The sequence below is a fragment of the Phymastichus coffea genome, unplaced genomic scaffold (assembly GCF_024137745.1).
Source record: "Phymastichus coffea isolate CEN01 unplaced genomic scaffold, Cenicafe_Pcof_1.1 PCOF00071, whole genome shotgun sequence".
Lineage (NCBI taxonomy): Eukaryota > Metazoa > Arthropoda > Insecta > Hymenoptera > Eulophidae > Phymastichus > Phymastichus coffea.
Genome location: NW_026706882.1, coordinates 32038 through 55784, shown reverse-complemented (window position 1 = coordinate 55784; position 23747 = coordinate 32038). Strand labels below are relative to the sequence as shown.

Here is a 23747-nt window from a genome sequence, read left to right as displayed (position 1 = left end):
TTTTCACCTCTTTATGTATATATACATATAGAATCTTATCTAATCTAAAAGAAAATAGAAGAGATTTCATAACACAAGAAAACATTGATTCCAGCATATTGTAAAAAGTATAGTATACATTTGATGTAACAGAAGTGGTAACAGTCAATTATAAAATGTCTTCCATAAAGTTTGGGGTTTTAACAGGTAAGATGATATTTTTAATTTATTTAGTAAGACTAGATTTTATTTTTTTTTATTTGTTATACATAAAAGTATTTCAACTCCAACTATACATTTTACTTAAAGCATGAAAATTTTAATTTATTGAGGTTAGTTTTAATATTTTTTATTATTTTCTTAGTTAGCGATAGTTGTTCTCAAAATGAATTAAATGACAAGAGTGGCCCAGCTTTGGTAAGTTTACTTACAGATGCAAGTACTGAAATTAACCAAATACTAAACAGTCGAGTACAATGTACTGCTGTAGTACCAGATGAGGAGTTTGCTATTATGGTAAATAAAAAACAATACAAACTCTGCTAAGTTCATAAATTAAATTACTTTCTATAAATTAATTATATTTTAGAAAATCTTAGTCCAATGGGCTGACAAAGATGATGTTAATGTTATTTTGACTACTGGTGGAACTGGCTTTTCAAACAGAGATGTTACTCCTGAAGCAACAAAAAAGGTCATTCATAAAGAAGCTCCTGGAATTTCTTTAACCATGATGATAGAAAGTTTGAAAATTACACCTATGGCAGCATTGTCAAGGTAGTATTAAAATTTTTCTATATGTATAAAACATGAGTAGAAAAAAATAATGGCTTCAAATAATAATCAGAGCTGTGTGCGGTATTCGTGGTAAAACTTTGATTATAAATCTACCTGGGTCACCAAAAGCTGCAACAGAATGTTTAAGTGCAGTAGCAAAAGTAATTCAGCATGCTGTAGATTTGATATTAGATCACACAAAGAATGTCAAAAAGACTCATCATCATATTCAACAAAGTAATAATCACCACAGCTGTCCACACAAAAAAGACCAAACTTCACTAAATTTGGATGATGTAGCTGGTCGACTGAGAGAGTCACCGTTTCCAATGATTAGCATAGAAAAATCCCAGGAGATTTTAAAAGAAACGGTTCCTAAAAATATATCTACTGAAAAAATAAACATTTGGGAATCTTTTGGAAGAGTTCTAGCTGAAACAGTTTATTCTCCATGTAATTTACCCCCATTCAGAGCATCAATCAAGGATGGATATGCTGTTATTGCAAAAGATGGTAAAGGCAGAAAGCAAGTTTTAGGTGGCTTGGAAGCTGGCCATGAAGTATGTAATTAATTAAAAAATTTAGTTATGAAGTAATGGAATCTTGATTTATTTATAATTTTTTAGACTAAAAAAGTTTTTTTCTATTCTTTTTAGCCAGGAGTTTTGAAAGTTGTACCTGGGACTTGTGTAAGAATAAATACGGGGGCTGCTGTACCAGATGGTAAGTACAATTTTGAAATCATTCAACGTTATTAGTTAAATTACAATATTTTAAATTCCAATGTAAGAAGCCACAGCTGTGGTGCAAGTTGAAGACACAAAGCTGCTGGAAAAAGGGTCCGATGGAAAGGAAGAGAAAGTAATTGAAATTCTCATAGATCCTAAAGAAAATCAAGATATAAGGTGCAAATATATTAATAACTTATTCATATTATTGAATTAGTTATTTCTTGATAACGAAATAATAATTTAATGACTTCTAGGCCAATTGGCAGTGACATAAAAAAGGGTATTGCAGTTTTGAAAGAAGGAATAAGAATTGGAGCAATTGAAATGGGAATTTTAACTGCTTGCGGATTTTCACAAGTTCCCGTAACGTGCATTCCGAAAATTGGCGTACTGTCCACTGGTAATGAATTGCAAATTGCCGGTGAGGTTCCAAAACCAGGACATGTTTATGATAGCAACAAAATTACACTGATAATGATGTTGAAAGAAAACGGATATAATGCTGTTGATTTAGGAATAGCCACCGACCAGTAAGTATATAATTTTTATAATTGCATAACATTTGTAACTTCAAAAAATAATATAATTTTAGAGAAAAGGTGATGATTAATACAATTGAAAAAGCTCTACAAGAAGTTGATTTAATTATCACAACAGGATCAGTATCTATGGGTGATAGAGACATGTTAAAACCTATTCTAAAAGAAGTTTTTAATGCTACTATTCACTTTGGTAGTGAATTATCGTATCATGTAAATATCTTTTTCAATGTTTGATATTAATTAATTATAATAAAAACAGGTCGCGTCAATTTAAAACCAGGGAAGCCGACGACATACGCTACTTGCGAATACAATGGAGTAAAAAAATATTTTTTGTGTTTGCCTGGTAATCCTGTGTCTGCAATGGTTACAGCGAATATCTTCGTATTTCCGTTACTGAACCACTTAACTAAAAACAACTCGAAACCAATCGTCGTGAAAGCTAAGGTAATCTTTTATATTTGTATTATTAGTATACGACGAAGTTTACTGCGAATAATTTATATTTCAATTACAATAGCTAAAACGATATACAATTATAGTCCGTAATATTGTTTGGGAAATTTTATAGTCCTTATTTCATAAGTACAATTTTTCTGTAAATGTTGATAATTTAAATTGGATTATTTAAACGTAATTAAGAAAAATTGGAAAATTGTGCAAACTATTGATTAATTTGTTATAATAAATGAGAAATAATTAGAAAATAATGTTATTATAGGTCTTCGTGAAAAATGAGTTTTGAACGATAAGAACAGTTTTTATTGTAACAAACTTGTAGTTAAGTCTGAAACTTATATCTGATCAATGGTTGTGTAGCTAACATCAAAGTACGTGCTGGACTCGAGGCCGGAATTCGCGAGAGTGATTCTCGAGTGGTCGGACGGCGAGCCATATCCAAAGGCCTACAGTACCGGCAATCAAATTAGTAGCAAATTGCTAAGCTGCAAGAACGCAAACGCCTTGCTGATGCTGCCTGGCAAAAGCGCCCAGCTGACCGAGCTCGCCGAGGGAGAACTCATTTCCGCTATGCTGCTCGGATTCAATCAGCATGTTGCTTGATCTCCCTATTCATATATATATATATGAACAATAATATACACACACCCACGCACACACACACGCGCGCGCGCGCGCATTAAATTGTTCTTCAACAACTTTTCCGATTCTATACTTGATGGTTGTATTTTAATAAACATTGTTTTTCGTTATATCAAATGGAATTTCTTTTTAAGAAATACTGTGTTCTTAACTGAATACCGCCCTTGATTAATGTAATTATTACTATTTATACATTTTTACGTTTGTAACTATCATAACTAATACAAAATATAACGTGTGATATTTAAAACAAAATATCCAAGTGCCAATTGTGAGTTATAAAAGTCAATATTTAATGTCGTAATAAAAATTGTACAGTACATTAAACTTTTACCTAGTCCATTTTGAGAAAATTACATAACTTGCAGGCGTTCGTAATCATAAATACTATATTATATTTGCAGAGTAAACTATAGTATTTTTCAAGTAGAAATATGCAGAGATAATTTTTCACTACTGTTCTGTAGAACCAATTGCTTATTAAAGAATTACTTTTTAGAATTGAAAGATTAAGTTTGCATGTAAATCTGAAAAATGAAAAGTTATGTTGTCAAAACATCTGAAATTTAAGGGATGGAAGCTTAAATATGAGAAGGGCTTCGTCACAAACTACATCGGTTGAGAATCAGTTAAGGATTGAAAAAATGAAAATAAACAATAATTTTTAAAAACTTTTCCAATAAATTGAAAAATTACATTTAATTCGGATGTTTTTCAATAAGCAGTGTCTTTCACTACGAGTAAATGAAACCTTCAAACATTCGTTATCGTTTTTTGTCACTTCTGTAGTTTTCTACACAAAAGAAAATATCGATAATTACTGTGCAGATGTAATATAATTATTACATCAATCTATAACACCGTACAGTAGCATGCGAAAAATTTTAAAGTCGGTATTTATGCTTATCTGAAAATCAGACTAATTATTTCATATCATTCCTGTAATACAAATTTTAAATATGACGTATCGCAAGAAGCTGTTTATGTTATTTTTATCAACGACGATCAAAAAATGAATCGTGAAAGAACTCCAGTTTTTCGGATAAGCTCTAAAATAAAAGATGAAAATAGTATGAGTGCATATCGACAGTGAAGTGAAGAAAAAAATAACCATTTACCGAGGATGCGAATAAAACGCGGGTGAGCGAGTTGTACGGCGGAAATCAAAATGGCATGCAAACAAATCTGGCGCAGATCGAATGAAAAACCAATCGGCATGTGCGTGAGGGCGCGCTTTTGCTGGCAAACACCTGCCACCCCCTCCCCATTGAAAGATACATACATACGCACACGCACATATAGACACACACGTACACAACAACAACAACACGAGACAGCAGTAGGAGGCGCGATTCACGAGGAGAAATAAAACTAAAACATAAAGCAAGGAAAGTCAAGCACGCCGCGCTATACACAGCGGAGTAATAAGTTAGCAGACGACACCGGCGTTGGTAGTTATCAGTTGGCTAGGTATGTCGATAGATGTCGCTGGGGGCGGGCCGAGGCATTCCCTTCCATGCCGACGCGACGCGAGCGAGCAGTGCGGAGTCAGTTGGCCGAGAGAATCCAACGGCGGTGCGCGTGGCAGGCCGCAGCAGCAGTAGACACGAACTGGTCGTGCGGATCGTAGATTTAAATGGCCGTGGTTGATAGTGTTGCGCGAGTATAGTGTACACATATCGTTCTCTCGGCGACGGCTGTTCGGGCTTCGGCCACAAGCTGTCGGCGAGGCGCTGCTGCCCGGCTGCAGCCTTCAGCCTGCCTGCTGCCCGCTGCTGCATGCACCGCTACGACGACTACGAGGCGTCGGCGGCGGCAGCGGCCGTGGCGACGACGTTGTTGTACATAGGCAGCGTGCACCGACAACACGGCAGCCCGCTGCTGGCCACACCAGCGCGGAAAATGGCTGCTGCTAGTGCTTCTACTACTGGGCCGCTGTAGCTGCGACCGAGCAGTAGAGAGAAAAAGGGCAGGGACGTGCGCTGCTGCTCTCCGGCGCTACGCTTAGCTACACACTCCTGTCGCTCTCGCCTCTCGCTGCACTGCTCATCGTTGGCTGCTCCCTATAGTGGCTCCGCAGCTCCTGCATCACGCGAACGCCGAGTGTCTCGTTTGCCGATCTCTGCACTACGGGAGAGAAAAAGAAACAACAGAGAGAGAGAGAGCAACAACTCATTGTGTGTATACTACTACGTTCGCCGCGACACTGCAAATGTAGCGAATAAAAGAAAATAAGTGTGCTCGTGCTTTGTGTACATACGTGTGCCGTAGAGTGTGCGCGTGTGTGTGCTACATGTATGAGTGGCCGCGTGCTGCTGCTGGCTACTGCTACTGCTGCTGCGCCTCGAGTGCGCGTATATAAATAATCTGTCGAAGTGGTGCAGTGCTGGTCGTCGTCGTCGTCGTCTGCGATAAGGAGCCGTCAAGCAGACACTACGATTTGGAGTGGAAACGCGAAGCAAGGTAAACACACAGAGCGTGAGATCGCAGCACACACAATCATGTATATACCTGTGCACGCAACATAGAGCGGAGCAGACGTACGCAGATAGGCACGCACGCCTCCTCCTCATGCTCCCTTTTTTTGTTCGTGCACGCGTGCATAACGGAGAGTTGTGCTGCAGTGCAAGCAGCCACGTCGCAGCTCACGCTCAATGCAGCGATTTCTCCGTCCGTTCCCTTTTTTGTAGGTTAGCGCCTGCAGTCGCTGGCTCGTTTGCTCGAGGAGCAGGCATAGTTTCCCCGTGCAATCTCTCGTGCGCGGCGGCAGAGCAAGCCACCAAGGAGGCAAGTCGAAGGAAATCGATCGGCCCAGCCGCTGCCGCCGCCGCCCGCCCACCCCCCTCTTCCCCTCGCGCTTCAGGCCTCAGCTTCAGTCTCGCGCGTTTGCCGGCGAAGGGAAACTCTCTCTCTCTCTTTCTCTCTCTCTCTCTCTCGCTCTCTCTCTCGGCAAGAGCGGAGGGCCGAAAGGGACGCGCCGCCGTCGGCGACGAGAAACTCACGTAGCTCGCCGCCTTATCGAGCCGAACGCTGCTGCGCGTGCTAGGCTGCTCCAACGCTCCCGTTCGTCGAGGATTAATTAGCATCTCGCGCGCTGATGGCTCAATTGAGCGCCGCTTCGACTTTGGTTGAGCCGCCGCGGCCGCGTCGGTGAGCTTTTTATTCTGCACGCCGACATCGACGATGCAACCTTCGTTGTTGAGTGACTTGCGCGCGCATGCAGCACGTTGCAGTGGAGCCTTTGAAAAAGGCGCTTGCGGGCTAGGAATTCGTAAATTCGCGCGTTGTCTGCCACGGCGTGCGCGCCTGCGAACGAACACCAGCGCGGCGTTTAATCGAGGATTTAACGCAGCGATGCTACCGTAGCTGATTAAAATTAAATTCACGCACGCTCCCGACGAAGCTTTGTATCGAATTACGCGGAATACCGTCGAATCACTTGTTAACATCACTCAGTCGTAAGCAAGAGAGCACGCGTTGTATGCAGATTTATTCGTGGCGGCGATCGCTTAACTCGCTTGAACTTTTCATATTCGCCCCCTTGTGCTCGATTCGCCTCCTCTGCCATCGCAACGTTATTCGGAAAATAAATGGAGGACGACCGTCCGCTTCACTAGCCGCGGACGAAAAGAAAAAAGCCTGACGTGATGGAAAACGCCAAAGTGCAAATATTTGCGTGTGCCGCGAGAAGAAAATTCCGCGCGCAAGTTATTGCCAGTGTCTCGTGGTAAAGCTATGATAGGGCGATATTAAATATTCGGAAGCGTACAAATTGCGTCGGCTTGCTGGATGTAAATAAAGAATGAAAGTACGTAAAGTCGATTCGTTTTTTCTGACGAGCCATGCTGCTCTTCGCGCAAACGTTGAATTTGCAAAAGCCAATCGCGCGACGTCGTAATAAAGTCACGTAAAAAAAGTGCCGCAATCGTGCGCAAAGCACACCTGTATAACGATTCTTTAGGCTATTTTCCTACCACGATACTATTATACGCGTAACAAGGCGCGCAGTAATGGCTTGATGTTCTTCGAATGTAAAAGAACTGACGAAGGGATTTATTTAATGCTATGGAATTCTAGAAGTTTAGGACACGTTCGGCAATGAAAAAAAATCCGATAGCGGGGAGCCCGAAACGAACGGCGCTTCGCTAATAAATTCAGGCCTCGATTAAATTCATGCGCAGTACCTTGATAATTCCCTAACTGAAATCGCCAAAATTTATTCATGCCGGCCTGGTGCTGCAGCTGTGCAGCTTGATTTTTACTGGCAAATTTGGAAATCGCATCAGCGACTTTCCAGCGACCAAAAAAGAGCAGCTTTTCGAGCTCGCGTAATAGCTCGCATGAAAGTTTTCAATTTTGTTTGCATACCTCCGCTAAAGCGCGTCACATTTGAAAGCGCTTCAATTGCAAAATATCTCGTAGGCGCATTTGACCGTGATCATGTACATCCCAATTGAAAATATCGTGGAAATTAACGTCTCGTAAACTACTGTCAAATCCTTTTTCGACTCTCTCTCTCTCTTGATTTTTTCCTTCGACCGCGCGCACCCATTCTCGTTCTCTCTCTCTCTCCCTCTCTCAAATTATTCATACGCGACTCTACGCCGGTCTTTCTCGCTCTGCGGGGGACTTGTATTTTCGTGCGCGCGAGCTCCTTTATCATCCTTTTTAATGAACAGCGCGTTTAAGTGATTTACAGTTCGGTGTTTTTGTCCCTGCTCCCCTTTTCCTTTTTCCCCGTGTCAATATGATGTCTAATTCAACGCGATTACGCCCCTTTTGTACCGATGAAACCGGATGAGAATCGAGCATTGCTGGATATGTATTTAGTAATGAGTGCTTTATAAACTCCGCTATCTTTATCGATCGCGCCTGATTACTTTCCCAAGTAGAACCCGCGTGATACGTCCATATTGATATAATCGAGCTTCGTTCCATCTGTATATGGTTACGATTCTTTAAGTGACTAATGTTTCAGTTCTCGCGCAATTAGACCCAGGTCTTTGTTTTGGAAAACTCAAACGAGTGCAGAGAGTAAACCCAAGAATTCGTCGTCGACCAAGAAAATTAACTCTCGACTACAAGTGGAAAGAAAGAAGGTCGCGCGCGCGCGCTCGTTATTACGAAATAAAGTCATTTGGAAAAAAAGAAGCCGGTCTACGAAATTTCGGTCTTGAAACCTTACGTACCGTAATCCCGAAAAGTCTCACGACGCGCTCGCGACTTACGCTTTAATTATACAATGACATTATTGTAAGGTAGACTCGAACGTTTAAATTATTCTTCGCGTGAAAAATCCGTGCTCTCATTGCGGACGGAACTCGGTTCGGTAGTCAAATAATTAGCGCGAACTAAGTGGAATGAAATAAACTCGTTAAACTGCATCGGCCACGCGCAACAAATCTTTCTGGCAAACAGCCCTTGCTGCAATAATTGGCGCACTTTGTTCCTCCAAGACAATGCAAAAGTATACTGCTCGAGTGAAGTTTTCCTCGGCAGCGAATTACAAGCGTAAAAATTTTTAACGGAAATTTGATGAAGAAATTCTCTCTCGGCTTGGTTGAGCTGGGGAGGGGGGACGTGGAGGAGGGAAGTACTTTGCAAGGAAGTTGTTTCGACCTTCTTTTCGCATAAGTTAAGGAAAAGTTATTAAATATAAGCAATAAACGAGCAAATGGAGTGCATAAGGCATGGAAAGTTTTGGTGTGCTGCGTCCATACGGTGCCCTAAAGGATTTTTCGCAACGTGAAACTTAGGCGAGTTTCGCGGCGAGAGAAAGCGACGGGACAGAAAAGAAAAGACTTTTTATTGCAGTGCGCTACTCGCGGCGTGTATTTGAGCGCAGTGCAAACAACCTGAAATTACAGCGCTCTGCCGCTTTTTTTTTTTTTTTTTTTTTTTTTTTTTTAAGTAATTGAAGTTCAAAACAAAGCGAGAAGCCCTTTATTGTCCTTGCAGCTCCGAAGTGTATCGAAGCCATTTTTATGGCCTGGGACGGCCCACACGCAGGCATCTGCTCCAGACTGGAGCTCTTAGCACGCATCGCACGCATTACTTACGAACACTTCGAGCGACTGTTCGCAGTTGGGCGTTGTAACGGAACACGATCGCTTTCGGGACGAGCGGCCTCGGTACCGCGACAAAGTAGCCGCCAGAGACTAAGACTGCGATGGAAGAAAAAGCGATCGCCTGGCACGCGGACCCTTCGCTTGGCCCTCCAGCAGTCTGACCTGCCAATTGGCGCAAGCCGACTTTTTGTCAGGCTCCGCGCCGCGCGGCCGTGTAGCAAGCTCATCGGCCGGCGGCGCGCGCCGATCTCCTTCCCGGCAGTATCGCGCCTTCCGCGTGTCTCGCCGCGCTTCTAACGGCGCTCGCCTTCTCGCGCGATTTAATCGCCTGGACAATACCCGCGGAAAATCGATCCTCGCTACGAGGTCTCGCTAATTATTCACGTGTGTATGTGCTCGAGCGATCAAGTGCAATATTGACTTGCTGCATCTCTCCTCTCTGCGTGCCGACCCAATAATTGCGATCGTTAGCCGCCGAAGGGTCGATTGTTGCGACATCAGCGCACTTAGATATGTGCTTGCCCAGCAGAGCCGGCGCCGGAGCTGTCCCCTCGGCGTCAAAAAAATTAGTTACTGTTTCGAGTTTCGCGATAATAGCTACGCGCGCAGCGCCATTGTACTTTCCGGCTGCGCTCCTTTCGGCTCCACGTCGAATGGATTGTTCTTCTGAGGCCCTCGCGCAACCGAACGCTATACCTAGTTGCAGCTCTTGTTGGCGGCCACGGACGCACAAAATATACATTCCCGTCCCGTCGGCTACTTTTCTTTGCTCAATCTTTTATGTTCTCATTAAGCCAATACATCGCTCGTAGAATTCTTCGCAATTCATTAAATCGCTACCCTCTGGGCAACATTGATTGAGTGATCGAGCGGCCCTTGCGTCAAGTCGTCAATCGCTACGAATAACGTTCTTGTTTCAAGTCTTATTTATAATTATTATGAGACGTGTAGTCCTGTCGCATCGATCCCTTCTTCGCGTGACTCGTGTCTACAATCTCCACAGCTCCTTGGTTGTGAAATGTCATTTCTTCAAAGCGCTGTTTATTGGTTTTAACGAGTAACTCGGATACAGTAACCGAAAGTAAAGGTTACTTTCTATCTTGAAAGCAATTTTTTTATTCATGCAGGTAGATCAATTTAACTTAACCTGTCCATTTTGACTCAAGGAAAAAGACTTTTGTCCAAACTTTGATCCATTTTGATGTGAGCATATTCGAGCTATGCAAAAGAATGCTCTACTTATTAGCCTAATCAAAGATTATTATAACGAATCTTCGCGTATCTTACATTGATAAATATTTTAGAAAAGATTCCTGAAATAAATGTGTCGTTGAAAAAAAATGGCCTTCACATTGCAAGAGAGCGCGGTCATCCCAACCTATTATCTTGAAACAAGAAGTGACTCTTTTGTAAAAAAAGTTTTTCTTTGCTATTTCCACTGATTCTTCCTATAATACAAGAAATTCTCTTTAAAAGATGAATTTTAAGTATTTTGTTTTCAGACTTTCTTCAAATCGTTTCGTTTGTTACTTTACACATTGTTTTATTATTAAACTTTGAATTATGTTTACGCGGAAACACCATTTCAAGCATATACTTTTAATGAAATAACAAGAATCGAAGACATTTTTGTCGCAACGTTCGTAATTGAATTTGTAATGCACGAGGATTACTGCAAAGTTAAAAAGATTGGAAATAAAGAAAACACATATTTTGTTAGACAAAGCCGTGAACATTCACTTGTCCTTGTTTTTTATTTGAAATTTGTCGGGAATAAATATTGATTTTTGTGAAACTTGGTTACAAAGATAGTTAGAGTACACTAAAAGAAACCCCCCTTGCAACAGAATTCCTCTTGCCGCGAAATTTTCTTATGAAAGTGATCTCAGACCGAATGGCTCTTGTCGCCAGATGAGTCTTGTCATTACGAGCGGATTTCTGTGTATCACAGTAAGATTTGTTCAAAATTACTGTGCTCTTATTATAAGAGTACTATTTTGTCAATGTATTTATGAAAATTAATGAGAAAACAGGAGAGGAAGATTATGCAATAGTTAAAATCTCAGTAGCTGCCACGTCGCTGGCGCGCACAGATAGGCAGGTTTATGTGGGTATACGCGCGAAAATTGGAGTATTCTCGAATTTAAATTTTAGTGCTGGTGCATAAAAGATCACACTGCAATGCATTGTCCGCTCTCGGGAGCGCACTTTTCCTGTCGGCTTATGCTCATATTTTACGAGCTAAATCAAGTTTTTTCACGTATTTTTTTTTATCTCTGTATCGCGCAAAAAAATTACGCGACCTCGAAATAAACAACGTTTTTCAGGTCGGTTGGCAGTCATTTGTTACTTTCTTCTACACTTTGCTGAAGGCTTTCGCGGAGTGAGTATGATATACATCATAAACTCAAGTGAAAGAGAGTCTCCTCTTATCGCCAGAGTAGGGCCAACGGCTTTTGCGAGAAAAGTTGAAAAACGCTAGGCTCGTTTTAATTCGTGTTTAATTAGAAATGCTCGTTAGCAGTCAATACCGCCGTGGCGCTTTTGGCTTTATCTCAATGCCGTTTTGAAACACCAGATTTTTCCTTGGCATCCAAAAATATCATATTTTATTTATTTAAAGACCGACTCCGAATTTCATCGTGCGGGACACTAGAAACATTGCGCATTTCTCTTGGAATAGCCAGTACAGTAATTTGTCGTCTCAATTTACTGTGTTGAAGAATTAGTTCGGAGTAGACAAATGATGCCATTAGATTGGAACGACAAACTTATTCATTTCCTCGTCACTTGCAGACAGAATGCTAAATGAGTGTCGCCATTCCGAAGTCAATTATCGCACTGATGACCGCGCGTGGCATGCTTTGTCCTCTTGCTCTATGCTCGAATGTCATCGAGAAAGACCAAATAACAAGCGACGATATGACCACTGATAATAACAATTTGGTTTGTCGTCTGTTTCAGAAACACTTATCCGGATGCGAAGCTAAGGATAGCCGCTGCAAGCGATTGCAGTGGGCCGGCACACGAAAATGGCGGTGAGGTAGTGTTGTCCAGCCGGCAAGAGTTGGGAGCGAGGTCAGTCGACGGCAGCCGGAACGATGTGAAGCGCAGAGCGCCAGGCCGAGAGTCCCAGAGTGCCAGAGAGAGAGCGACCGAAAGACGATAGAAGCAGAGGACAGCAAGGGGCGCGCTTGCCAGGGATGAAGCCGCAGAAGAAGGCGGCAGCAGCCAGCCGCAAGGCCGCCAGCAAGCTGCCGGTAGCGGTGGCGAAGAAGCGCCGCGCCTCCGTCGACAAGTGGCCCGCGGTGGCGAGCGCCACGACGGCGAGCAGCGCGGCCGAGCTGGCCAAGAAGCAGCGGCTGGCGACCACGGCGGCTGCGGCGGCGACGGTGGCAGCGACCACGGCGGCGCTCGCCGCGGCCAAGAAAGACGAACCGAAGCAGCCGCGATCCGAGCCCAAGAAAAAGAGGCTGCTCGCGGCAGTGCAGATGGCCGCGGAGCAACCGCCGAGCGACGCAGGCGACGAGCAGCAGCAGCAACAGCAGCAGCACCAGCAGCAGCAACTGCAGCAGCAGCAGCAGCAGCAGCACCAGCAGCAGCAACAACAGCAGCAGCTCGACCGCGGTAAGAAGGCGCCGCTCAACGGGCTCAGCGGCTCGCTGGACGAGCAGCAGCTGAAGCTGCCGCTCGCCGCCACCTACGCGTTGCCCGTCAAGAAGAGAATCAAGGACGAGCACAAGCGCGGCGCGCACGAGCCTGCGGCCAAAGACATTGGCAAGCAGCACCAGTCCAAGCAGCCCAAGAAGCCCAGCCCGCCCAAGAGGACGGTCCTCGCCGCCAAGAAGCCCAGCGCCATCGCCAAGAAGCCCCTCAAACCGAAGCTAGTCAACAAGTCCGAGACCGAGGCCGCATCCTCTCCGCCTCACCATCCGAGGTGCGTTCTTCTTTCCACCCTGATCGTTCACTTTACGAGCTCTGCAACTTTCTTACTTCAACTTCTGCTTGTGACCTTTGCATAATTACTTGTAATCGAGATATAATGTCGTGTTTGAAGTGTTCGACGACTGTCAAATTAAAAAGTGAAAAATATTTTCATCGTTCGTTAAATATCTGGTAAAATAAACCTACGTGATTTCAATTTCGTATTTGTTTTCCTTATGAAAATGATAAGTCACATTTTATATGAAATAAAAATCTTATTAGATTCGAATAACATTTGAATTAGTCATGTATCAAGCTATTAGGTAAACAAAGTATGGTTCACATTTATTAATCTGGCAAAATTTCCACTTTATATTTTATAGTCCTCTTCTTTCTTGCTGAGTGCTCATGATTTTTCTAGTAAATATCTTCTATTAAAAATGAAATTTTTCTTAGCCTGAAATAACTTTCTATTTTAAAGTCGTAAGTTTTTTTGTCATTTGCAACAAGGAGACCATCATTACTATACTACATACACTTACGCTAAAAAGTATACTTATTACAAAAAAATATTCTCGAGACAAATACTATTCTTTATTTAACAAGAGAATTTACTTGAAATTAAATTATCTTTCGCACAAGACAACATTTTTTTCGAGATTTTAGAATTAAAAATAACATGAATTATTGTTCTAAGCTTATGAATAATCCTTAACATTTTTGGACTCCAGGGCATATCAACATTATCACAACAATCAGCACCATCACCCGTCGAAAAAATCACCACCAACCTCTTTCCTGGCCAAGGGCAAGAAAATGCTCATCAAGAAGTTCGCTGCCGAGGAGAAACTAAAGGCACAGAAGCAGCCGAAACAACAGCAACAGCAGTCTGAGAAGAAGCAGCCACCGGCAGCAGCACCGCTCAAGAAAGAAGCCGAGAACAAGCTGAAGAGCAGTCATGGCAATAGTCCACTAGCCAAGAAGAAAGAAGCGGCGAGCAAAGAAAAAGAACAGTCGGAGCTCGTCAACACGGACCACATCAAGAAGGAGCTGATCGAGGATGAGCCAACACCACCCGCGTTGCCCGCGAAAAAGCAGCCCAAGTCTAAAGCCAGCGCTAAAAAAGCTTCGGCCAAACGTTCCCCTAAACATCAACAGCATCAACAACAGCAGCAACAGCAATCGCAACAGCAGCAGCAAAACGACAACCTGGTGCGCAATCCAGTGAACAATCTGACGCCCAAGGAAGAGCCGGCGATAGGTAAAGTGAAGGCGGAGGCTATGAATGGGGATAGTGAGGCGACGAGTTCCGAGTCAGAGTCAAGCGACGAGGAGTACAACGCGCGTAGAAGCAGATCGAGGCGGGGGACAGCTAGAGAGAGGACGCCCAGCGAGGAGCGCGCAATGACCAATCGCATGAAGCTCTTTGGCTTCTGGAGTGGACCCAAAAGGCACCGTGTCGCGTCGCTGAACGCCCTCGCCAAGGTGCACTGTCTCTACGAGAATGAGAACGGTGGAGTCTACCTCGGTGGCTTCTGCAAGCCCAAGCCCGAGAAGGACGCTACGAAACAGCAGCCTAAGAAGGAGAAGGAGGACAAGGACTCGAAGGAGCCTAAAGACGCAAAAGATTCCAAGGATTCCAAGGAGTCCAAAGAATCCAAAGAATCAAAGGACACGAAGGAAGCGAAAGAACCTAAGGAGCCTAAAAAGGAAAAGAAACCGAAAGTCTGCAAAGAAGAAGACGCACTGTCCAAGCGCAAGCTTAGAAACGTACCAGGACTAAGGGGCAAACACTACGATGTTCTGCGAGGTATGGGATCGTCGTCGTCTGCTACCTCCTCGGAGGAGGAGGACGTTGAACTGAGAAAAGAACGCGCCAAGGAGCGCAAGAGGAAGGAAAAAGAGCGAGAGAGGCTGGAAAGGGTCAAAGAACGCAAACTACAGGAAGAAGAATTGCGTAAGGAGGATAAGGACGGACAGGTGGTGATAAGGAAACCCAAGCAGAAGCGCCGTAAGAAGAACCAGGAGGTGATGGATCTTAAGGATATGGTGGTGTGCAAACGTATGGCCAGTCTTAACGCCTCGGCCATTCTTGCCGCCTCATACTCCGACGAAAAGAACCGATTAGGCACAAGTAGCGACTCCTCGTCCAGTAGCGAGTCCGATGTTGAATTTATCAAAAGGAGACGGCAGAGTGACTCGGAATTGGATAAGAGAAAAGGACGGCAAACGGGCTCTGACGCTGACGACCTAGTCAAGCCCTCGAAGAAGGTCGTCATCGTTAATCAGGACACTGATGTTACCATCACAGGTGAGCTTTCAGTTTCTTCCAAATACTTTTATTTCATGTTTTCTATGCACCTGTAAATAATTGTTGGGGAAATATACATCATCTTATTATTCACATTTAGCACATTCTTCATCTCAAAATGGGTTTTGAAATAAATTCTACGTGTAAAAAGCTGTTTAATTCAAATCACTCTTTTATTGACATATGAATAATTCATGTGACGCATGTGTTCTTTAGTAATAAGCTTACGTGGTAATAATATCATTGTAACTTAAATTTAATTTATAACATTAAAATTTATTGCTAATACAACCGAATCAGGATGTATTCAGTGCTGTTTATACGTTGATAATAAAATTATTGCGATATCCACTGTGTCTTAAGCGTAAATATTACAATGTGAAAATACTTTTCATGAATCGATATTGTTCAAATTATATGGTTTTTAAAACATTTGAAATTCGAATATTAAATTTCTTTTATAACGTGTTAGAAATATCTAGAGGAATCTTTTCAAATTTGGCGTACCTTTCAACAGTAATAATGCAAATAAAAATGCATGAACAACCAATTAGGACTGATTGAATTGAAAGGTCGTATTTAAATCCAATTAAACAAACACGAATTGATTTGTTAAAGGTGTCTACGTCAATCAAACCCGGTCGACTCATCGAGAAGAGTACTGCAGTATCGCTGGACTCCAATACAGAATCAGTTCGACCAGCCACACGCAAACTGCTGCGACAGCCGTCGCTACGGAGCTCCACGATCAGGTATATAATTACTATTTAATTCCTACACTTTAGCTTAACCTACAACTCTTGCTCGTTTTACGAGTTACTGCCCTTTAACCAACTTTTACGATTGCCTGCGTTTCTCATTCTGCTCCCATTCTGTTGGTCCGTAAAATAATGTGACTGACCTAATAAATCTTTTTGTTAATTAAAACTTTGAACACGAATTTGCAAATATTTATTCTATTGCATTGCATGACAGTTTGATAAATTGTATTCTTGATATAAAAAGTTAAAGCCTTTATCTTTCAATACATTTACATGAAATAAAATCTAACATGGAATACATAAAGTATGTTTGTCTCGATTAAATGGATTCAACATGTTGATAAACTAAAAACAAAATTATATTTTCGCGTCTTATAAAATTAATATGTATTGGAATATTTAATCTCGTCTGCTTGAGCAAACTCTATAGAAATCGATTCCATTTTAAGACGATTTTTATTACATGTGAATATAAAAAAATGTGATCTACACGTACTGTGTATCAAACTCGACCAAATTCTTACAAATTAATATATATTGCGAAACGAATTATAAATAGAAGAATAATATTCAGAAATTTTAAACACATGATATGTCAGTCATAAACAGATTAAATATATCACAACACTGGTATGCTTTAGAAGTTTCAAGCAATTTTCCTTTTTTATCGTCAAACCTGCAATAACTATAGTTAAGCAGTCATATACGAGTGGGTAGCGTAAAAAATCAAATGACATCGTTTTGGGCGTATAATTTAAATAAAAAAAATTGAGGGTGACGAGCTGCTAACGAGACGGTTGGCTACTTTTTTTTAGAAGGAACAGCCGTGCAAATCTTACACTCCACTCGGCGCGCTTTCATCTATGCAGCCGCCCGGCTCGCAGAACCACTCGAACATGTCTCCTCGGCGGCACTCCGCCTTTTCAGCGCCACATCAGCATGGTGAGTCAACTCTCTTGCGCTTTTCTACACCATCACACTTTGACAATGTAACTGTTACCTGCTATTTCTCGTATGCAATAGTTTTTCTTTCTCAACCTTTATCAATAAAAGTAAGTCATATTCCAGCGAATGATGAACAATGAATTACTTTAAATTGTAATTTCGATCATGTATAGAATGAAATGTAACTTGAGCTTTTTACAGTGGGGTTCAAACCTTTAATCATTTATAATTGCGTTTGGGATTTTCCGTAGTCGCCAAGTCTTCAATTAATAAAGTGGTTTGAAGGTTTGACACTGACTGTAAAGATGTGAAATAATTTGGACATTTACGATGACAGAATTAACAGAGCAAGGTCAGCAAAGCGTACTTGAAAAAACTAACACGTGAAATCTTTGAGCGCAAGAGGAGAAGTCTGGCAAAGTACTTAACTCGCTGAACAACAAAAAAGAAATGTAGAAACTCGTGAAAAAGAGAGATGCGCACACTGAGACTTGTTTCATCAGCTTGCTCCGGATCCGAGAAAAAGAATGCATCCTGGCGGGGCGGAAGAGTGGACAAGCGCAAAAAAATTGCTCAATGCAGCGTAATAACGTAATGCGCGCGACGAATTCAATTGCGAGGTGGTTCTTGTAAACGAGAGAGAAGCCTTTTCAAATCATAACGAAGAGGACGACGAACAAGCGAAAAGCAGGAAGAAAGGCGAGGATAAAACGCCAGGGTTTTCTGCACGCGGGTATCAAAGCCCCAGGCTGGACAGTCGCTAGAATTTCCTGGAAAAGCGAGCAAGAGAGAGAGAGAGAGAGAGAGAGAGAGAGAAATGTTCTCTGTTTGCGTGCGCGGGCGAGTCTAAGGAGCAGTGATATTTCTCGCTCCGTCTCTCTTGGCGGCTTTACTTTTTAATTCCACTTGCAGCCGTGCACCCGTTGATGTATGAAGGGCCTCAACTTCGACCGCGAAATAACCGTGCAATGAGAGCTCTTTGTCTTTCTACATATCTTCCTGATTTCTATTTCCAAAACCCGCTTTTCCCTTCTTTTTCCACTTGTCCAGCATCTATTTCATCTCGTGTACTGTAAATTCAATCGAAAATGTGGGCTCAGATGCCGGATAATCGCAAGTTGTGTGTCAGCTTTTGAAATAAGTTTATTGGAAGAACGATAAGAATCAAACAAGCCTAATTGAGCGGATAGTACGTATCTCTTTTTCTCTCGTGGGAGCGGCGAAATTCTTTTCTATTGTAGACAGTCTTTCTCTATCTGCCCCGATGAAAAATTTGCTCTGCTCGGGTAAAATTTCACTTCTATGCTTTTCATTCGGCACGAATATCAACTCTAGCATATTTTTTTTTTATTTTTGGGTAGAACGAAAATGCAGATATTTGCGAAGAAAAGAGCGCAGTATGATTAATAAAGTACCATTCTCTTGTGTAATCAAAAGAAGCATAGTATCCATTTTCCATTCGCAAACAGATAGGTTAACTGAAGATTCTAGAAATCAATTGAACATCTTGTGGTATAAACTGGTCGTTTATCTTTTTCAGTGGCGCGTGCGACTGGCTAAGTAGCTCAAAAATTGGCGAACCGTTAAGTAAACCCTCCCGTGACACAGCGACTTTGAATAGCGCTTTCGCGCGTCAATTTCGAATCTGCGGCATTGTTCGAGAGTTTTTTTACGAGAGAGGGAGAGAGAGAGAGAGAGAGAGAGAGAGGAGAGAAACAAAGGACTAAATATTTTTTGGTAATAACGGTAGCAATGCCGTAACCCACTTTTACGATTACGAAGTAGGCCAGATACAAATTCGCACAGGCTGAGTTTATTTATTTACTCGCGTAGTCCCTCCTGGCAGACTAGCAATCTGTCGCATTCGTTTCTTTTGTCATCGTCCTTGCAGTGGCTGCTCGTTGCCTCGCGCGCGGCATTCTCATTTCTCTCGTTCGCTCCCCTGCACTGCTCGTTTCATCGTATGCAGACGCGGAAGAACACGTCCAGGGGGCCAGCGTCTCCGTCTGCACGGACATACATTCTCTCTCTGTCTCTTTTTCTCTCTCTTTCTCTCGCGAGTCATGCACTTATATAGCTGGACGAACAGTTGTGCCGGCAGCTCTTCGGCTTTGCCAGTTATTCGATTCCGCTGCAGACTCGCGCGTCGCATTTTCGCAACTCAGATAGATTCGGCCTCACTGAAATCTCACGTGCGAGCTGCAATTTAGTCAGCGTGATAATGTGGATTGTCGCTTACAAGACTAATTAGCTTTGCAGCAGTGGATAATCGACTCGATGAAATTGGTCGAGTTCGCGGCGAGTAATTAGCAGAGTATATAAAAATAGCGCGATTCCCGGTACGTAATCCGTTAAATAATTTAGCCAGAGAAACGAGTGAAAGGCAAATATTTGCGGAATAGACTCTTTCTCTCCGGTATAATTTGAAAATGAAAAAAGAGCGAGCGAGTATGTCTGTCGCGCGCAGCGCGGTGCAAATATGTACACAATACGTAATCCGCTGGCGCGCAGCAGCTCTGCTTTCTCGCGGCGCCCCCACGCGTAGTTTTCGATATTGCATGCATGTGGGCGCTCTTCGCTCGAAGTCTGCCCAGCCGCCACGCGTACGTACTCTTGCGCTCTGCTTGCAACTCGCGCACACGCTGGCGCATCCCTCCCGCTCCTTTTCTGATTTTCTATTTCGAATACCGAGGCTCCCTTCTGCCGGTCCGTCATTTGCTCTACGCATCTCGCAACTTCGACAACTTACTTTTGCTTACTTACGCCTTTGCATCGACTTCTTGTTGCTGCCGCTCCTTTTTTTTCAGCTGTTATTCTTATCTGTTCTCTTTGATGTATATGTGAGCATCGTTTGTGACGTCGCTATGCTAGACGTGGTTTTTCAGTCATACACTGTTGAGCTTTTCCATTGCCATCTTCGTGTGCATTGCATCGAGGTACTGTTGAAACAGAGCTCGCAGGATTTTCAAGTAACTTTCATTTTTCAGGTGCAAGCCGCTTTTCTCTTAAGAGCGGGCGGTGTATTACATAGCCATAACGTCGATAACGTACTTTTTCATGACGCTGTTTACAGAAAAAAAAACGTGCAAAGATAAAGTATTCGGAATCGCTTTTCGTGGAAAAACCGAGAACGTCACTGCTATATAAAGAGCTTCGGCATGAATACTCGTTAATACAAGCTTCAAAATATTTGCGCTTTTCGAGTTATTAACAGGTCAATGTCGTATCAAAAATCATTTTTGTAGCAAAGTGAAATCAAATACTTTGATACCGTGTACTTATTTAAGCTTGAATAAATTATTGTCGTCTTAAAATGCGCCCTACCGACGCTCATATGATAACTATTATGAATTTGCGTCATATAGCGCTATGGTGTTTTTGTCCATATTACCTATTCAAAACAAATCTTGACTTCTGGACGAACAGTGGATCGGAGCGTATTTTTCTTCACGGAAATGGATTGACACTATAGCAATAGTGATGCAATGAATAAAAACATTGGGTACTAATCGACAATTCATGAATTAGAAAGATGATATTACTGTAGATTATAAAGATTGTTATTGTAAAATACCATCAAAACTTGTTCTTATCGCATACGCCGTTTACAGTAAAACTATAAACGGTCTTACGATTCGGTAAAAACACTTTTAAATAAATATTCCAGTCGATTAGAGATCGAGTCAATCGCATTTAATATAAAGATCTTTGTGTTGAAAGCATTTTGGCGAAACTGCCAAAGCTTGGAAATTGAAAACCAGACGACTCGATACTGCAAAGAAGAGCATAATACGAGTATCTGTATATTGGAGAAGCAAAAGAAGAAAGATAGCAGTTATTGTGGTCGCCATAAGTAGCCAAGAAAATTGAAACGCTGATAAGTTTGTTTTTGCTGAAGGCATTTTTAGGGTGTAAAGCGCACATTGGAGCTTGGAAAGCCACTTGAACGGAAAGTGCAGCACAGAATTCGACCGGGCGATTCGGTCCGCGAGTTTCGGTGAAAATGTGGCGCGGACTACAACGGCGGACAAGCGCGAGAGCGCGCCTGCGAAAATTCGTTTGCTGGCAGAGCGCAGATTGGTGCGATTCGCTGCTGCACTGGCAATCGAGGCTCATTGGCCACAGAGCGATAAAGTGTCGGCACGTGGTCGATCGAAGGCTCTCTGCCTGGCGAGAGCTGCTCGCAAGCTCGGCGGCAGAAGCTCGGCGGGCGGGAAGCGTGCAGGAGCAGAGCGCCGCCGAGAGCTGGGACGGCGGCAGCAGCAGTCGCCGCGAGACAAACAAACGGACTTTTGGCCTGTCTGCACGTCGATGAACGTTGGCACGAGCACGTACGTCGCGGAGAGCGAGAGCTGTTCGCCGTTCGTCGCTCGTCGCCGCTCGCCGCTCGCCGCTCCGGCTGTCTTTGTTGCGGCCTCGTGGGGGCTGAGGCGGCGGCTCCCTCTCTCGTGCTTCTCGGCCGCAAGCCGGAGAGCTCATGCGCAGTTCTGAGAGCGGCGCGGCGGCGAGCCCAGCAGTGCCCCCCAACTACGCAGTGAACGCTTCGTAGCCGCGGCAACAACACGTGCGCGCTGCCTTCTGCTGTCCGTCTCTGGCGCGGCAGCTAGTCGCGCTGTTGGCTCTGTCAGCGCGCATGTTAGTGTTTCCTCTGCTGCCGTGCCTCTTCGTAGTAGTCGTCGTCGTCGTCGTCTTCTTCCTCGTCGCCGCCGTCGTCGTCGGCGTCGTCGTCGTCGTCGTCGTCGTCGTCGTCGTCGTCGTCGTCGTCGTCGCCGCCGTCGCCGCCGTCGCCGCCGCCGCCGCCGCCGCCGCTGTCCTCCGCTGAACAGGTGAGGAAAACGCGCCAGTTGGCGGCCACCGGGCACCTGTTCAACGCGCGGCCGCGAGCCTGCATAGAGGAGAGAGACTATCGAGCGAGTCAATCGACGTCGCGCACTCCGCGCTGCCGGCGAGCCGCGCAGTTGCGAGCGGCTCCGCGGCCGGCCTGGCTTCGGCGCCGCTTCTGCGCCGCCAGTTGCCACCTGCGCCCGGGCCGTCGCCAATTACTTCGCCGAGTTCGCCGCTCTCCTACTCGCCGTCCGCGATAAGTGCCGTCTCCCGGCCGATTAGCGCTTCTTTATGGCCGCTGTTCGATTGATTATCCGCTAGCTCGCATTACACCCGCTGATCCGCCAGCGATACGAACGTACTGTGGGCTCTGGTCACACTGTAATTAAGCGGCTGTTCCCTCTTGCACTTGCCGGCGTAACCGCGTCTACGGATTCGCTTGCTTCCTAGGCTTATAGGGTAATTAGCGAGAGCCCGGAAGGTCAACCGTTGGCTTTTCTTGGAGACGATTATCCGTGTCTGCAGAGCGCCGGGTGGACTTTGCGCGGTTCAACTTTGCGATTCGCTACTGTCGAGGCGCGAACGTACGACCAACGTGCGACTTTCGTCGACGGGGTAGAGGCGCAAAAAAGAAGCTCGAAAGGGGGGCGGGGGTAAACCCAAATACAACAAAGGTAGCACGAGGAACGACACGTTGCGTTATTCCCCAAGCGAAGGCGAGCGCGCGCGAGCATGGCCTGCACAGCCGGAAGAAGAGAAGAGGATAACGAGAGAGACGGAGAGAAGCTCGTTTCTCACGTGTTTCGTTTGGTTGCGGCGACCGGTTCGACTCTTCTCTCGCGCGCGCACATTCGTAGCCTCGCGAGCACTCCATACGATTATTGTTATTATTACAGGCGCCGCTGCCTGCGCATTGTCACAGACTGATAAGCGACTATTTTCGACTCGTCGACGCCGTCGTTGGCCAATCGTGCCGCGAGTGCTCTGCGCCTTTTAACGAGCGTGCAACGGCCTTTTTTTCGCTTCTTTTCAATCGCTGACTGATGATATTGCCCGTTAGCTCCTATTCGACGTATTGACTTTCGTTTCGTTTATCATCGTTCCGTTCGCTTTACGTTCGCGTTTATCGGACACTCATAGTGGGCCGCCACTTCGCGCTTGATGTTGTTTGTTCGTTGTTTTGTGCCGGATACGAAGCACTGTTTCCTTCCAAGATCTCCCCTGACAGACGTAGGCGCGCATTTTCACTGCAGTCCGTTCGAATGAATGCTCGAAAACTTGAACCGAAGCGTACAAGATTCGCTCGTAAAATTACGCAATTAGAGAACGAGTGTATGTGCTTGCCTCTTGAAAAAACGATCATTTTCGCCCAAAAAAATGCATTTCCCGACCGCGGCTCGGTCGGTAACATGCTAATTTCGACCTCACTGAGCAAAAAATAGCGTACGATCCATAGTAGCGATATAAGCAAGCCCATACCGCCTGTTTGCCATTTACACGCACTACGGATTTGCCAATACCTTCTCCGCCTTTCGTTGTAATCCACCATTTTTTAATTTCATCAAAAGACTCGAGTGCAAGCGCCGCTATAAAAAGAAGTAGGTGGCTAGGTAGAGGATGCGAGCTGCGAAGTGCGCGACAATGAAATTTTCAGCGGGCGAACTAGCCGCATTTTTCGCTTTTCTGGCCATTGTCATATTTCACGTTGTTGCGCAAAAAAAGACATCTCGAGCGCCCCGCGTGGAAAAGCGACCACGAAAAATTAACTCCAGACGAGAAAAACA

At 44.1% G+C, this 23747-nt stretch overlaps 2 protein-coding genes across 3 annotated transcripts; both read left to right on the top strand.

Annotated features, from left to right (window-relative positions):
- The first annotated feature begins 102 nt into the window (after positions 1-102).
- Positions 103-3456, top strand: LOC131667853 (gephyrin). The gene is made up of 10 exons (XM_058941584.1): positions 103-186; positions 344-495; positions 569-756; positions 827-1316; positions 1413-1479; positions 1547-1661; positions 1742-2017; positions 2080-2219; positions 2289-2476; positions 2849-3456. The coding sequence occupies exons 1-10, from the start codon at positions 156-158 to the stop codon at positions 3089-3091; spliced, it is 1890 nt and encodes a 629-aa protein (XP_058797567.1). The 5' UTR covers positions 103-155; the 3' UTR covers positions 3092-3456.
- Positions 3457-4479: 1023 nt separating this feature from the next.
- LOC131667868 (trichohyalin-like) lies at positions 4480-21079 on the top strand. 2 transcript variants are annotated; one of them, XM_058941610.1, is made up of 6 exons: positions 4480-5593; positions 12163-13135; positions 13854-15433; positions 16052-16185; positions 17010-17136; positions 21038-21079. In XM_058941610.1, the coding sequence occupies exons 2-6, from the start codon at positions 12402-12404 to the stop codon at positions 21052-21054; spliced, it is 2592 nt and encodes an 863-aa protein (XP_058797593.1). In that variant the 5' UTR covers positions 4480-5593; positions 12163-12401; the 3' UTR covers positions 21055-21079. The 2 variants fall into 2 exon arrangements, with proteins under 2 accessions (XP_058797593.1, XP_058797592.1); XM_058941609.1 differs by lacking the exon at positions 21038-21079 and adding an exon at positions 20127-20393.
- The last annotated feature ends 2668 nt before the right edge of the window (positions 21080-23747 follow it).

Excerpts from the sequence above, each read along its gene's own strand:
- LOC131667853 (XM_058941584.1), top strand. The coding sequence starts at position 156 with ATGTCTTCCATAAAGTTTGGGGTTTTAACAG. Across the intron at positions 757-826 it reads CCTATGGCAGCATTGTCAAG|AGCTGTGTGCGGTATTCGTG; the intron begins GTAGTATTAAAA and ends AATAATAATCAG. Across the intron at positions 1,480-1,546 it reads GGGGGCTGCTGTACCAGATG|AAGCCACAGCTGTGGTGCAA; the intron begins GTAAGTACAATT and ends TTCCAATGTAAG.
- LOC131667868 (XM_058941609.1), top strand. The coding sequence starts at position 12,402 with ATGAAGCCGCAGAAGAAGGCGGCAGCAGCCAGCCGCAAGGCCGCCAGC. Across the intron at positions 13,136-13,853 it reads TCTCCGCCTCACCATCCGAG|GGCATATCAACATTATCACA; the intron begins GTGCGTTCTTCT and ends TTTGGACTCCAG. Across the intron at positions 15,434-16,051 it reads CACTGATGTTACCATCACAG|GTGTCTACGTCAATCAAACC; the intron begins GTGAGCTTTCAG and ends GATTTGTTAAAG.